The sequence below is a fragment of the Chiloscyllium punctatum genome, chromosome 27 (assembly GCF_047496795.1).
Source record: "Chiloscyllium punctatum isolate Juve2018m chromosome 27, sChiPun1.3, whole genome shotgun sequence".
NCBI lineage: Eukaryota > Metazoa > Chordata > Chondrichthyes > Orectolobiformes > Hemiscylliidae > Chiloscyllium > Chiloscyllium punctatum.
In genome coordinates, this window is record NC_092765.1 from 3997139 (window position 1) to 4013573 (window position 16435).

At 42.5% G+C, this 16435-nt stretch overlaps 1 protein-coding gene across 11 annotated transcripts in view; it reads left to right on the top strand.

The window, feature by feature from the left end:
- LOC140453373 (proto-oncogene tyrosine-protein kinase Yrk-like) overlaps nucleotides 1–16435 on the top strand; it is a 304349-nt gene that overhangs the window by 170268 nt on the left and 117646 nt on the right. Inside the window, exon 1 of one of the 11 annotated variants that reach the window (XM_072547957.1) lies at nucleotides 15534–15845. The exons of 8 other annotated variants lie outside the window; for them this stretch is intronic. In XM_072547957.1, the coding sequence (XP_072404058.1) occupies nucleotides 15803–15845 (43 nt within the window). In that variant the 5' untranslated portion in view covers nucleotides 15534–15802. Of the gene's footprint in view, nucleotides 1–15533; nucleotides 15846–16435 lie in introns of those variants that run through there. 2 more of the 11 variants (XM_072547947.1, XM_072547946.1) reach the window with 2 other exon arrangements.

Sequence of the window (16435 nt, forward strand, 5' to 3'; positions counted from 1 at the left end):
CTCCAATAACTCACCCCCTCACTATTCACAACTCCAATAACCCAACCCCTCACTATTCACAATTCCAATAACCCAACCCCTCACTATTCACAACTCCAATAACCCACCCCCTCACTATTCACAACTCCAATAACCTACCCCCTCACTATTCACAACTCCAATAACCCACCCCCTCACTATTCACGACTCCAATAACCCACCCCCCTCACTATTCACGACTCCAATAACCCATTGCCCCCATATTCACAACTACAATAACCCACCCCCTCACTATTCACAACTCAACTAACCCACTGCCCCCCACTATTCACAACTCCAATAACCCAGCCCCCCACTATTCATGACTCCAATAACTCACACCACTCACTATTCACACCTCCAATAACCCACTGCCTCCCACTATTCACAACTCCATTAACCCACCCCCTCACAATTAACAACTCCAATAACCCACTGCCCCCCACTATTCACAACTACAATAACCCACCCCCTCACTATTCACAACTCCAATAACCCACCCCCTCACTATTCACAACTCCAATAACCTCTCTCACTATTCACGACTCCAATAACTCACCCCCCCTCACTATTCACAACTCCAATAACTCCACCCCTCACTATTCACAACTCCAATAACCCACCCCCTCACTATTCACAACTCCAATAACCCACCTCCCTCACTATTCACAACTCCAATAACTCATGCCCCTCACTATTCACGCCCCCAATAACCCACCCCCCTCACTATTTACGATGCCAATAACCCATCCCCTCACTATTCACGACTCCAATAACCTCTCTCACTATTCACGACTCCAATAACTCACCCCCCTCACTAATTACAACTCCAATAACTCCACCCCTCACTATTCACAACTCCAATAACTCCCCCCTCACTATTCACAACTCCAATAACCCCCCCACGCTATTCACAACTGCAGTTACTCACCCCCTCACTATTCACGACTCCAATAACTCACCACCTCACTATTCACAACTCCAATAACCCAAACACCTCGCAATTCACAACTCAAATAACCCACCCCCCTCACTACTAACAACTCCTATAACCCACTGCCCCGTACTATTCACAACTACAATAAACCACCCCCTCACTATTCACAACTCCAATAACGCACCCCCCCACTATTAACAACTCCAATAACCCACTGCCCCCCATTATTCACAACTCCAATAACCCACCCCCTCACTATTCACAATTCCAATAACACACCTCCCTCATTATTCACAACTCCAATAACCCACTGAACTCTACTATTCTCAACTACAATAACCCACCCACCCCACTATTCACGACTCCAATAACTCACCACCTCACTATTGACAAGTTCAATAACTCACCCCCTCACTATTCACAACTCCAATAACTCACGCCCCACACTATGCACAACTCCAAAAACACCCCCCCCACTATCATGACTCCAATAACAAACCCTCTCACTATTCACAACTCCAATAACCCATCACCCTCACAATCATGACTCCAATAACGAACCCTCTCACTATTCACAACTCCAATAACCCACCCCCCACTATTCTCAACTACAATAACCCACCTTCTCACTATTCACGACTCCAATAACTCACCACCTCACTAGTGACAAGTTCAATAACTCACCCCCTCACTATTCACAACTCCAATAATTCACACCCCTCACTATTCACAACTCCAAAAACCTACCCCCCTCTATCATGACTCCAATGAAGAACCCTCTCACTATTCACAACTCCAATAACTCACCCCCCTCACTATTCACAAGTCCAATAACACACTGCCCTCACTATTCACAACTCCAATAACCCACGCCCCCACTATTCACCACTCCAATAACTCACCCCCCCTCACTATTCACAACTCCAATAACTCCACCCCTCACTATTCACAACTCCAATAACTCCCCCCTCACTATTCACAACTCCAATAACCCCCCCACGCTATTCACAACTGCAGTTACTCACCCCCTCACTATTCACGACTCCAATAACTCACCACCTCACTATTCACAACTCCAATAACCCAAACCCCTCGCAATTCACAACTCAAATAACCCACCCCCCTCACTACTAACAACTCCTATAACCCACTGCCCCGTACTATTCACAACTACAATAAACCACCCCCTCACTATTCACAACTCCAATAACGCACCCCCCCACTATTAACAACTCCAATAACCCACTGCCCCCCATTATTCACAACTCCAATAACCCACCCCCTCACTATTCACAATTCCAATAACACACCTCCCTCATTATTCACAACTCCAATAACCCACTGAACTCTACTATTCTCAACTACAATAACCCACCCACCCCACTATTCACGACTCCAATAACTCACCACCTCACTATTGACAAGTTCAATAACTCACCCCCTCACTATTCACAACTCCAATAACTCACGCCCCACACTATGCACAACTCCAAAAACACCCCCCCCACTATCATGACTCCAATAACAAACCCTCTCACTATTCACAACTCCAATAACCCATCACCCTCACAATCATGACTCCAATAACGAACCCTCTCACTATTCACAACTCCAATAACCCACCCCCCCACTATTCTCAACTACCATAACCCACCTTCTCACTATTCACGACTCCAATAACTCACCACCTCACTAGTGACAAGTTCAATAACTCACCCCCTCACTATTCACAACTCCAATAACTCACGCCCCACACTATGCACAACTCCAAAAACACCCCCCCCCCACTATCATGACTCCAATAACAAACCCTCTCACTATTCACAACTCCAATAACCCATCACCCTCACAATCATGACTCCAATAACGAACCCTCTTACTATTCACAACTCCAATAACCCACCCCCCCACTATTCTCAACTATAATAACCCACCTTCTCACTATTCACGACTCCAATAACTCACCACCTCACTAGTGACAAGTTCAATAACTCACCCCCTCACTATTCACAACTCCAATAATTCACGCCCCTCACTATTCACAACTCCAAAAACCTACCCCCCCTCTATCATGACTCCAATGACGAACCCTCTCACTATTCACGACTCCAATAACTCACCCCCTCACCATTCACAACTCCAATAACCCACCCCCTCACTATTCACAACTCCAATAGCCCACCCCTCCACTATTCACAACTCCAATAACTCACCCCCCTCACTATTCACAAGTCCAATAACACACCGCCCTCACTATTCACAACTCCAATAACCCACGCCCCCACTATTCACCACTCCAATAACTCACCCCCCCTCACTATTCACAACTCCAATAACTCCACCCCTCACTATTCACAACTCCAATAACTCCCCCCTCACTATTCACAACTCCAATAACCCCCCCACGCTATTCACAACTGCAGTTACTCACCCCCTCACTATTCACGACTCCAATAACTCACCACCTCACTATTCACAACTCCAATAACCCAAACCCCTCGCAATTAACAACTCAAATAACCCACCCCCCTCACTACTAACAACTCCTATAACCCACTGCCCCGTACTATTCACAACTACAATAAACCACCCCCTCACTATTCACAACACCAATAACGCACCCCCCCACTATTAACAACTCCAATAACCCACTGCCCCCCATTATTCACAACTCCAATAACCCACCCCCTCACTATTCACAATTCCAATAACACACCCCCCTCATTATTCACAACTCCAATAACCCACTGAACCCCACTATTCTCAACTACAATAACTCACCCACCCCACTATTCATGACTCCAATAACTCACCACCTCACTATTGACAAGTTCAATAACTCACCCCCTCACTATTCACAACTCCAATAACTCACGCCCACACTATGCACAACTCCAAAAACACCCCCCCACTATCATGACTCCAATAACAAACCCTCTCACTATTCACAACTCCAATAACCCACCCCCCCACTATTCTCAACTATAATAACCCACCTTCTCACTATTCACAACTCCAATAACTCACCACCTCATTAGTGACAAGTTCAATAACTCACCCCCTCACTATTCACAACTCCAATAATTCACGCCCCTCACTATTCACAACTCCAAAAACCTACCCCCCTCTCTATCATGACTCCAATAACCCATCCCCTCACTATTCACAACTCCAATAAGACACCTCCCTCACTATTCACAACTACAATAACCCACTGCCCCCCACTTTTCACAACTCCAATAACCCACCCCACTCATTATTCACAACTCCAATAACCCACCCCCTCACTATTCACAACTACAATAACCCACTGGCCCCCACTATTCACAACTCCAATAACTCACCCCCTCATTATTCACAACTCCAATACACCCCCCAACTATTCACAACTCCAATAACCCACCCCCTCACTATTCACAACTCCAATAACCCACCCCCCTCACTATTCACAACTCCAATAACCTACTGCCCCCCACTATTCACAACTCCAGTAACCCATCTCCCTCACTATTAACAACTCCAATAACCGACTGCCCCCCACTATTCACAACTCCAATAACCCACTCCCTCACTATTCATAACTCCAATAACAGACCTCCCTCATTATTCACAACTCCAATACCCCACTGCCCCCTCATTATATTCACAACTCTAATAACCCACTCCATCACTATTCACGACTCTAATAACCCAACTTCTCACTATTCACGACTCCAATAACTCATCACCTCACTATTGACAAGTTCAAGAACACACCCCCTCACTATTAACAAGTCCAATAACTCACGCCCCTCACTATTCACAACTCCAATAACCCATCCCACTCACTATCATGACTCCAATGACGAACATTTCACTATTCACGACTCCAATAACTCACCCCCTCACCATTCACGACTTCAATAACCCACCCCCCCACTATTCACAACTCCAATAACACACCTCCCTCACTATTCACCACTCCAATAACCCACTGCCCCCCACTATTCACAACTAAAATAACACACCCCCCTCACTACTAACAACTCCAATAACCCACTGCCCCCCACTATTCAGAACTACAATAACCCACCCCCTCACTATTCACAACTCCAATAACCCGCCCCCGTCACTATCAAAACTCCAATAACACACCTCCCTCATTATTCACAACTCCAATAACCCACTGCCCCCCACTATTCACAACTCCAATAACCCACCCCCTCACTATTCACAACTCCAATAACCCACCTACCTCACTATTCACAACTCCAATAATCCACTGCCCCCACTATTCACAACTCCAATAACCCACCCCCCTCACTATTCACAAGTCCAATAACCCACCCCCTCACTATTCACAACTCCAATAACCCACCCCCCTCACTATTCACAACTCCAATAATCCACCCCCTCACTATTCACAACTCCATTAACCCACCCCCTCACTGTTCACGACTGCAATAACTCACCCCCCTCACTATTCACAACTCCATTAACCCACCCCCCTCACTATTCACAACTCCAATAACCCTTTACTTCTTACTATTAACTTTCTCAGTTTTCCACTTGTTGACTTTGGTCTCATATTCAAACTATATTTCCTCTCGACCAGTTTTCTTTTATTCACTCATGCGTTGCGGTCACTGCTAGCTGGGCCAGTATTTATTGCCCAACGCTTGTTGTTTTCAAGAGGTGGTGGTGAGCTGCCTTCTCGAATCGCTGCTGTCCATGTGCTGTGGGTAATTTTATCAGTTCATTTCATAATCCTGTCAAACATCAATTGAATCAATTTAAAATATCTCTTACCAGTTAGAATTAAGTATAACGACGTAAACACCCCTCCTGACTGGGGATGCCAACTTTGACCAAATTTATTTTCAGTGACTTCATCACATGGGACTTGCCTCCACGCACCAGCCATTAGTTAGCAACAGAGCCAATCTTGTGACTCATTGTGCTTTCCAATTGGCTGACAAAGCACAGCGTCTGATGACCCAACTGGACAATGCACAACTCTGCATTAAACAACCTATTTACCCATCATTTCTCTGTAACGGACATAAAAATATTTAATGTCCAAAGAAAATGGAAAGTCCAGTCTTGTAGAATGTCCGTGCAATATCTTTCCAGGGTTTACCTCCCAGCAGGGTTCTGGAGGTGAGTCTTCACTTCCTGGAGACTGCAATTCCAGGAAACTTGGCAACCCCACCCCTCATCATGTCACATCTTCAGTTTCATAGAATCCCTACAGTGTGGAAACAGGCTCTTCAGCTCAACAAATCCACACTGACTCTCTAAAGAGTAACCCACCCAGGCCCATTTCCCTCTCCTATATTAACCCATGACTAATGCACCTAACGTACACATCCCTGAAAACTGTGGCTAATTCACCCAACGTGCACATCTTTGTGATTGTGGGAAGAAACCCACGCAGACATGGGGAGAATGTGCAAACTCCACACAGACAGTCGCCTGAGGCTGGAATCAAACCCGGGTCCCCGGCGCTATAAGACAACAGTGAGCCAAATCACATTCTGCAAACTCTCAATTGTATAAATCTCCAATTCTCACATCCTGTCCTATGTTAGTCCCCACCCAGTCCCTTCCTTTATCTTTGACAAGTTATGTCAACTCTTTATCCTCTAATGATCTGAATTTAATATCTTTGTCTTAATGTTTAAACCAGTTACTAGATTCCACCCACCTCTCTACCATCTTCACTTCCTCTCCTGCATCCTGTATTTCTCTACTTCTGAACTCCTTGCAGCCTCTCATCCTATCTGCTCTGCTCCTTTGTAACTCATGTTGTGAATTCAACAAATGGCTTCTATCCGGTTCTGAAGAAATATCATCTCAGCCATAAAACATTAAATCGCTTTTCTCTCCACAGAGGCTGATAAACCTGTTGAGTTTTTCCAATACTTTCTGTGTTTGTTTCCAATGGCTTCAGCCTCTTTTTATGACCTTGATGGGTAGAGTTATCCCATTATCCCACAGATCCCAACATAAATGTAGTTGTTTTATGCAGACAAGCAATTGGATATGTCCTCTAAATTTAACTTAAAATGAAGAAAAATTAACCAGGTTTCTTTAATAAGAATAAAATTGTAAAAGAAAACTTACTCCATGAAGATGCAAAATTAGTTAACACACTCAGTTTGTAAAATGAACATTGAAATGTTTATCCCTCTAGATATACCATCGATATACATGCACACAATGCACCAGGTAGGGGGAAAAATTGCAGATATCTTTCTGCAGAGGTTCCAAACACGAAAGAAATTGGCCAATAGATGTGAGTTCTTGAAAGCAAAAAAAAAAGATCAGGGATGAGATACAAAGATGGCTGTTGACATTCCACCATAAAGTTTGATATTTCTGAACATACAGTTATCTCCAAGGACTTCCGTAAATGCAGACATTTGGGAATTAGCAACAGGTTCTTTCAGAGGATTCTCATGCAAGAATGCCTGGACTAGGCTTTAGGTACCACATTGAACCCACAACAAGGTTCCTGTCCAGAAAAGGGAGAGCTGAGCTGGGAAGCTTCTTTCTTTCAGCCAGCTTCTCCACAACTGCTCCAAACAATATCAAACAGAAACTGGGACCTGACCATTGGAAAACCAGGCAGCTGGTCTCCAGTAAGCAAGCAGTTAACTTAAGACATGTGACTATCACTTTTTAGATAAAACTACTACTGTCCTGTTTTGTGATCTCTTCACAATCCATGTATCCACAATCTTTCAAACTCAAGTTCGTATCAATTTAATATTCATTAACTCTTCAAAATGGTTGCAAAAGACCTGCCTGTATTTGTTTCAAAGTCAAATTTAAAGAAGGATTTAAGATCCAATGAGTATTCTGTCAACAGATAGGTAATAGATCGCTGTCAAATAAAGAGACACATGAACTCTGCAGCAGATCAGAATTACAATTTGCCAAAACATCGCTGCTTGCAGCCATTTTAATGAAATAGTCAGGTGCACAATGATTGAATGGTTACCTAAACCTAATTTAAAGTAAAGGTTGGAGTGAGGATGTCAATTGTTTAATGCAGAAGACTTGGCATCTGAATAATTAGCAGGGAGAGGTACCAGCCTTTGGATTTTGACATATATTACAGCTTTTGTGTCTTCCTCACACTTTGCCCTCAGCTATTTCCTTTCAGATGTGTTTCAAAAGCAAGGCCTCATTTTTACACAGAGAACCTTGTTAGCCTATAAACATACCTCCATGTACAATGTCTGTGATTGAAGTGAGCAATTGCTAAAGGTTGACCATGAGCTCAGCAATAAACTGTTTTATTGGTGACAGTCGAACACTAGACTGCAAACCAGGATCAATTCTTACCTAACATAAAATCATATTATTTGGAGTTCCATGACTTTAATGTGATTTTGCTATCATTAGGTCGTCACTTTTGAAGTATACATACCCAAGGAATTAGACTGCTTTTTCAATAACGTGCTTGAAATTCTCTTTTTAAATCTATCACGCACCAACCTTAGTGTTGGCCCTTATGTCTCTTTTAAATCTTTTTCCTCTCACCCTAAACCTATGAGCTGTCAGAGGAAGTGGTGGAGGCTGGCACAATTACAACATTTATTTGGTATCTGGATGGGTACATGGATAGGAAGGGGTTAGAGGATTACGGGCCAAATGCTGGCAAATGGGGACTGGATTAATTTAGGATATCTGGTCGGCTTGGGCGAGTTGGACCAAAGGGTCTGTTTCTATGATTCTATGATATTATATCACTCCAAGACCAATAATTCTGGTTGTATATGAATATTTGTAGGTTTGTTTTGAAGTGACAGGTTAGAAACAGACAGCTTTTGAACAATTATATATTGCTGCTGTGTTTGTCCCTGTGATTGTGTAGTTCTTTTCATGTTGTGAAGAGACAAACATGTCCACTGCTCTTTACTGAATACAATTGTCTGAAAGCACTTCCAGAACTTAACAAGCCCATCGTGCAACCAGAGCTATTTTGTTGTGATTGAGATTTTGTGGAGATTGCTGGCAACCACAAGTCTTAATTTTCTCTCCAGCCAACTCCCAGCTTCCAAGAAATGGGTGAACAGAAATGGCTTTTCCTTCTGATTGGTGTGGAAACAATTTGAACATATAGCAAGCCCTCTGAAATTCTGCTCACCTGCTCACCAACTTCCTTGATGCTGGTCTAAGATTTCCATCATTAACTGAAATGGCTGGCTAGACTGACAGAGAATGCCTAAGAATGAGGCAGATAGGAGCTGGTCATCTTTGAGACAAGTGATGTTGACGGGGAAAATGAAGGGATCTATTGCAGAAGTGGGTACCCTTTGTGTCAGTGTCCCGGATTGCCTTTGCATTATCCTGTACAAGTTGCACTCGTTAAAAACAAACGTAGAAACATAATTTGAGGCCGCAACCAAGACTAGACAAAAGCACGTGCTGCTTCACTCAGTCTACCCTCAAACAGCAATTTTGGCAATTTGCACTTTGAAAGCACCTACTACTTGAAGATAAATCCGCCATTTCAGCTTTCCTCTCATTAGCTCAAAGTCATGAAGGGACTGGACAAAGTCAATAGGGAGAAGCCGCCCCTGCTCATTAAAGGAATTAGGATGAGAGGGGGTAGGTTTTTAAGTGAGGTACAAGTAAAGCAAGGATGATGTAAGATAACCCTTTTTCACTGAGCAAGTAGTCTTTGATGAATTCTCTGCCTCCCTCAGACATGGACTCAGTGAGTCACTTTCTCACTGCCAGACCGCTGTGACCTTTTCAGCTCCCCTGCCCACCTATAACCCTTCCCCCTACTCCCCTTACCCCATTCCTGAAGAAGGGTTATACCTGAAATGTCGACTTCTCCATCTCCTGAAACTGACTGGCTTGCTGTGTTGTTCCAGCTTCCTGCTTGTCTACATCGCATTCCCAACTGTCAGTCGATTAATCAAAGATTAAGACTGACCAATCAGCTCATTCTGAATCTGGGAAGTGAAAAAATCTGTGTAATGGTGAAGATGGGGTTGTTTGCAGGGGTTAGGGGAATCCTATGTAAGATTTATCTTGCAAGAAACATTAAAACAAATCTGCTGCTTCATTATTACAGCTGGTGTGTGTGTGTGTGTGTGTGTGCCTGCCTGCAGACTGCTCTGTGATAATTGAACTCTGCCTGATCTGTAGCTCTCATGTAGACTATTGTGAAAGTGTGGAGTTTTCCAGCTCAAGACTTGTGGGCTAGCACAATCATGACTGAAAACTTTGGAATTAATTGAGTAAAATTTCTATTCTTCTGAATCCAGATTTTTTCCCTTAGAAAAGATGGGAGGGAGGAACTTACTGATCTCAATTCTAACTAGTTCAAAAACTTTACACTGAACTCAAACTTCTCTAATACTAGAATACCCGAAGATTCTTTTTGTAGGATGAACACTGAAGAATCAGCACAGAATGATCAGCACAGAAGGCCACAATTCAACCCTCTATGACTTACTGGTCCCACTATACCCAAAAAAACTACAATTTTGTTGTCTTTTTTGTGCTTATTCAATTCCCTTTGAAAACCACAACAAAACATGCCTCCATCACACTCTCTCAGGCCATAGATTTTCAGATTGTAAAACATTTGTTCCTCATTTTGCCATTGGTTCTTCCATAACCACCTTTAATTATTGGTCTCTTGTCCTCCACCATTCAAAGGGAATGGATTCTCTCCATCTGCACTGTCTGGAACCCTCATGATTTTGAGTATTTCCTTCAAATCTCCAACAGAACAGTCTTCCCTTCTCCAATCTATAAATAACACTCAAGTCCTTCTTCATAAGAACCTGCTTTAATAGAGTTAGTAAAGTAAAAAATAGAGAGCTCCATACCGGTTGAATGCAATGAGAAAGACATTGTTTGTCCTTACTGTCATGATTATTAAAATAATTGTCCCCTTGTCACAGAATCACAGAATCATTAAGAAGCAGAAGAAAGCCAATGACCCCTTCATGCCCAGACCAGTTCCAGCCTGACTCTGTTACTTTGTACCAATCTCCTGTTTTTTCCCCGTACCCTGATATATCATTTCTAGCCAAATAATTATCCAATACCCATTTGAATATCTCAATTGAACCTGCCTCCACAATATTTCCAGGCAGTATATTCCATACCCTAGCTACACCATAGAAACCATAGAAATAATACAGCCCAGAAAGGAGCCACTCGTCCATCTTGTCCATGCCGACCCAAAGACACACAGATGCCTTTTCTAATCCCATCTGCCAGTTTATAGCCCTGCAGCTTACAGCATTGAAGGTGCATCTCCAGGCACTTTTTATCAGAGTTTTTAGGGTCTCTGCCTTCACCAACATGGACAACGAATTTCAGACTCTCACAACCCTCTGTGTGAAAAGATTTTTCCTCATGTCCCTCTTATCCTTCTGCCACTTTACTTGAATCTATGACCCCTGGTTTTTGAACTCTCTGTCAAGGGAAACCGGTTCCTCCTGTCTGCTCTGTCTCTACCCTCACCATTTTGCATACCTCAACCATGTCACCCCTCAGCTATTTCTGTTTCAAGGAAAACAACTCCGACCTCTCCAATCTCTCCTCTTGGCTGCAATTCTCCAGCACTGGCACATTCTAGTAAATCTTCTCTGCGCCCTATTCCCCAGCTGTGGCCTCACTAGTGTTTTGGAGAAAGTGAGGACTGCAGATGCTGGAGATCAGAGCTGAAAAATGTGTTGCTGGAAAAGCGCAGCAGGTCAGGCAGCATCCAAGGAGCAGGAGAATCGACATTTTGGGCATAAGCCCTTCTTCAGGAATCCTGAAGAAGGGCTTATGCCTTTTATACAGTTTCACCATAATATCCGTTGTAATATCACCATCGCTTAATTTGCTCACTTTAAATCGATGTCCTGTCGTGCGAGCAGGAACAACTTCTCCTGATCTAATCCATCCCACTCAGCATGTTGAAAACCTTGATCAAATCTCCTCTCAGCCTCCTTCTCTCCAGGGAGAACTGTGCCAACGTTTTCAATCTATCCTCAGAACAGGAACATTTCTTTCCTGGAGCCATTGTAGTAAATCATATCTGCACTCTCTCCATTGCAGTTACATTTTTCCTATAATGTGGCATCCAGAACTACTCAAAATGCTCCAGCTGAGGTCCAACATGTGTCTCATATAAGTTCAACATCACCTCCTTGCTCTTATATTCTCTGCCCCTATTTTTGTTTATTTATTCATGGGATGAGCTCTTCTCTGGCTGGGCCAGCAATTATTGCTCGTACTCAATTGCCCAAAGAGCAGTTGAGAGTCAACCACATTGCTGTGGGTCTGGAGTCACATGAAGGCCACACCAGGTAAGAATGACAGTTTCCTTCCCTGAAGGACCTTAGTGAGCTCGATGGTTTTGTTTGACGATCGGCAATGGTTTCATGGTCATTATTAGACTCTTAATTCCAGATATTTATTAAATTCAAATTTCATCTTCTGCTGTGGCGGGATTTGAACCCAGGTCCTCAAAATATTACCTGGATTAATAGTTTAGTAATAATATCACTGGGCCATCACCTCCCCTTGATAAAGCTGCCAACGTTGTAAGTTTTATTAATTGCTTTCTATCTGTTCTGACATTTTCAATGATCTGTGCTGCCAACTTTCAGAATCTGGTTCAATGTCCTTCCCCCTAACATCTCTCACTCTCTGTCTGTCACTCCCTCTCTCTAATCATGTGTAACGGTAGGAGGGTGAGTCTGCCACTGTAGAACAGAGAAAGCAGTCTGCTCGTCTTTCTACTTGGGGTTTGCGATGTGTGACTGTGAAACCTGGAGCTAACGAAGAGTTCCAAATATTAAACATGAAAATAATGAGATCGGTGTCACTTGATCACTGTTAGTTGTCAATTTTGTTTTTTAAAAATAAGCTAAATATGATTTTAAAAATTGGTCAAAAACAAAAGCTGGTTAGCTAATTGTCAGTTAAACAAGATCTCTCTGCACCCTGTGGATATGACAGGATAAAGCTGAGGTCAGTGGTAGTTTACTAGCTTGGCTTTGACACCTCTTCATTGCTTCTGTGAAAGTGGGACTCAAATGAAATGAACATCAAAGATTGGAGAAACCTGACAGCACAGCTCGCAGAATAAAATTACAGAGGGGACAGCTGGGATCCCCAATAGGGGGAATAAATAAATCAAGAGGACATCAGGGAAAATCCTGGTGGGGTCTCTGTACTGTGGCGAAACTGTGGAAACGTCAGCTTGTATCAAGTCAATTGTGCAGTGCACCTGCCAAGTGGCTAATGACCAAGAATAACTCTCTCCTGGTGGAAAATGTGTTTTTTGAAAACAATTGGTCATTTATCCTAAAAAAAAGCAAGGGCTAGCTAATAGACAGTGTCAACAAACTGCATAAAAACAGGATGAGATTCAAAGTGAAATGGAATAGGCTGCACTGGAACGTTAATGACAAAGGTAAAAACTAGGTAAAAACACCCCCACCCTCCTCTCATTTATCTCTCCACCCTTCAGGGTCTCTGCCTGTATTTCTGATGAAGGGCTTTTGCCTGAAACGCCGATTGTACTGCTCCTCGGATGCTGCCTGAACTGCTGTGCTTTTCCAGCACCACTCTAATCTAGAGACATTAATGACAAAGTCCTGTCCAAGAAAGGAGAGCCACAAGACAGTCCATTCAAACATGGCAAATATTTTGAAGTGTTGTTTTCATATGCAGAATATAACAGTGCTGGCAACATATTGCAATACAACATGATAGTGAAAGATAGAGATTCAGCAAGGGATTCAGCAAACACACTGTCAATGATATGCACACTGAAAGTTGCAACTTTGATGCAGGTTTTAGAACATCAGGCAATACTTTAGCTTAAAACAAAGTCAGCTCCTAAAATACTCAACGTTGTGGTGACATGAATGTGCACTGTTGAGATCTTATATTAACCTGAAGCTTGATGATCGAAGGACATTTATAGAATTAAGCTGAGAGCTGGGCTGAGCTCATTTTCATCACTTGTGCGGTTGACATTAGTTGCATAGTGCTGTGAGTTGGATTTATAACCTGATCTTTGTGAAATTCCTTTCTATCATATGTGATCACAAAGTTAACTGGAAGTGTTGTGGTGATACTTTTTCTTTCGCAAAAGCAGTGAAAAATTATTCTGTAAATTTCTACACCGTAGACATTATTTCAGGGAGCATTCTGAATAGAGGTAAAGTTGCTGTAGTCTTACAGGACCATGGGGCTGCTGTCTCATCAGAGAGAGATGGTTGATGGTGGTTTAACCTGAGGGTCATCATATTTAGGTGATGGGTGATATTGAGAAGGGAAGTCCTTCATGGTAACTTCAGCCAATGTAGGAATTGAACCCGCACTGTTAGCATTACCCATTAACAAACCAGCCATTCAACCAACTGAGTGAACCAACTCCCATTTATCCTGAGTAGTTTGTGGAGTTGATGAAATATAGTGCTTCCTTTTGTTTGTAGATATAGGCACAGCTATGCATTCATCTTTCTACACTGTAATCATACACTTCAACACACAATATTTAAATACTTTATTCTGAATGAAATTCACCTTGAGTCTCAAAAGTAGAAAAAAACTGCTGTAAATACTTGAGGTGGCAGCAGCCAAAGAACATTTTAAGTGAGGTTCATTTTAAAGTCTGTGTTTAGCATTTTCTTATGTCATGCAAATATCAGCTTGTTGAAGGGCGCCATTCATCCAGCTTTAGATGGAAGGTTTGAATTTTTGAGTAGGTCACCCAGAATTTACAATCAGGCCCTATTGTCTTAATCTGAATCCTTGTCTATCACGTAAGGTTAAAAAAAAACATACTTAGATACTTCAGTGAGCATTTATCCAATCTTTGCCAATGCAGTACTGGAATGTGTCAATTCTGTCCAATTGAGAATCAATGTTTAACTTTGAAGACACAAGGGTCAAATAAATCTGGATATATTTATTTAGAGAAAAGTATTCAGAGGTCATGTGCATAACAGAATTTGAAGCTTAGAACTTTTGTGCATGTGAATTAAGTGACAAACTTAGACTTAATTGGTTTAATAAAGGAGTAATCACAGAACCAAGGAGAGGAAGGCCATATTGTCAATAAGGCCAAGCAGATACGATGTGAAAGGGAGACGTACTGGCTTTCTTCCACGTTCTTGTTACTGTTCCAAAGTAGGAAATAAGTCTTTCCACTTCTTTATCTGAACATGATTTTTTTTGATGCCGTTATTTAATATTTGTTTGGTTCTGGGCCCTGAAACATAAATGCACAAACAATAAAAGGTCATTTGGGAAATGATGTGCATCATTTTACGTGAGCACAACTGATTGTGTAATTTGTTAAGATCAGGAAACTGCCTTCATTACAGACAATAGGGTTGCTGAAGGCAACCTTGTGTCCCTGACCCCAAGCAGACTGGACTGTGGCTGAATCTCTTCCTGCATGTCCATTTGGGACTGGGAGCCCAGTTAACCTCAACCAGCATACCTCCCCACTACCCCCCTTCGCACCATCCCCCCTCCAGCATAAAGCCAGGCTCCCCTTCCTGTCCAGAATGTGCTGAACAGCAGGATTCAACAAACCAGCAAGTGCAGCTGTTTCCTGCTTCGAGCCCAAAATCGCTCAATTCTCAGAACTGCGTGGAAGGCTTCTTTCTGTATTGTATATGATCTCATAACAGCAACACATCATCTTCCTTCCTAACATTTTCCTAAGTGCAGAAGTTCTCAGATCACTGTGTGGATTGAAAATTGAAAGGCGCGTTTTAATTTGGAGGAATATGAATGTGTATAGGGCATTTCCAATGGTCTACATAGATCTGGCTTTCCAGTAACTATTCAGCAACCTGTCTGGGACAGATAGAAATGTGCTGGGGTACTAATGAATTAACGGTCAGCTGTGTGTTCGGTAAGTAGGTTTAACTTTCTTGTTGTTGTCAATTCCCAGAAGAATCCGCAATTAATTTGTTCTAATCTCAGAGATTTCTAGCTTGTTAAACTTAAAAACTATTTCCAACAACGTAAAACCATAGTGGAATCAGTATTGTTAGTGAACAAAAGCTATTGATCATGATAAAGTCCAATTTGACTGCAATTTTTTAAAATCTGAGAACACTTTCAAACGTTCTAAAAACATTTCTGTAAGGTTGTATAGAATGATATGCTCTTCTCTCATTCTAACAGACCTTTGCACTATAGGTGAGAATAAAGTGAGAGTGCGATTGGAATCTCAATCAGTTGTGCACACATTAGTTCAGCATGTTCTGTTAATTTTAGTATTAAACTGAACTGGGCGGCATGGGCTAGTTGGGCTGAAGAGCTTGTTTTCATGCTGTAGACCTTTGTGGCTTGGTATAGCTTCTTGTGCTGGCAGGAGCTTGTATCTGAATATTTTCTTTACACTACCATCTGGATGGGTATACGATTAGGAAGGGTTTGGAGGGATATGGCAGGTGGGACTAGATTGGCTTGGGATATCTGGTTGACATGGGCAGGTTG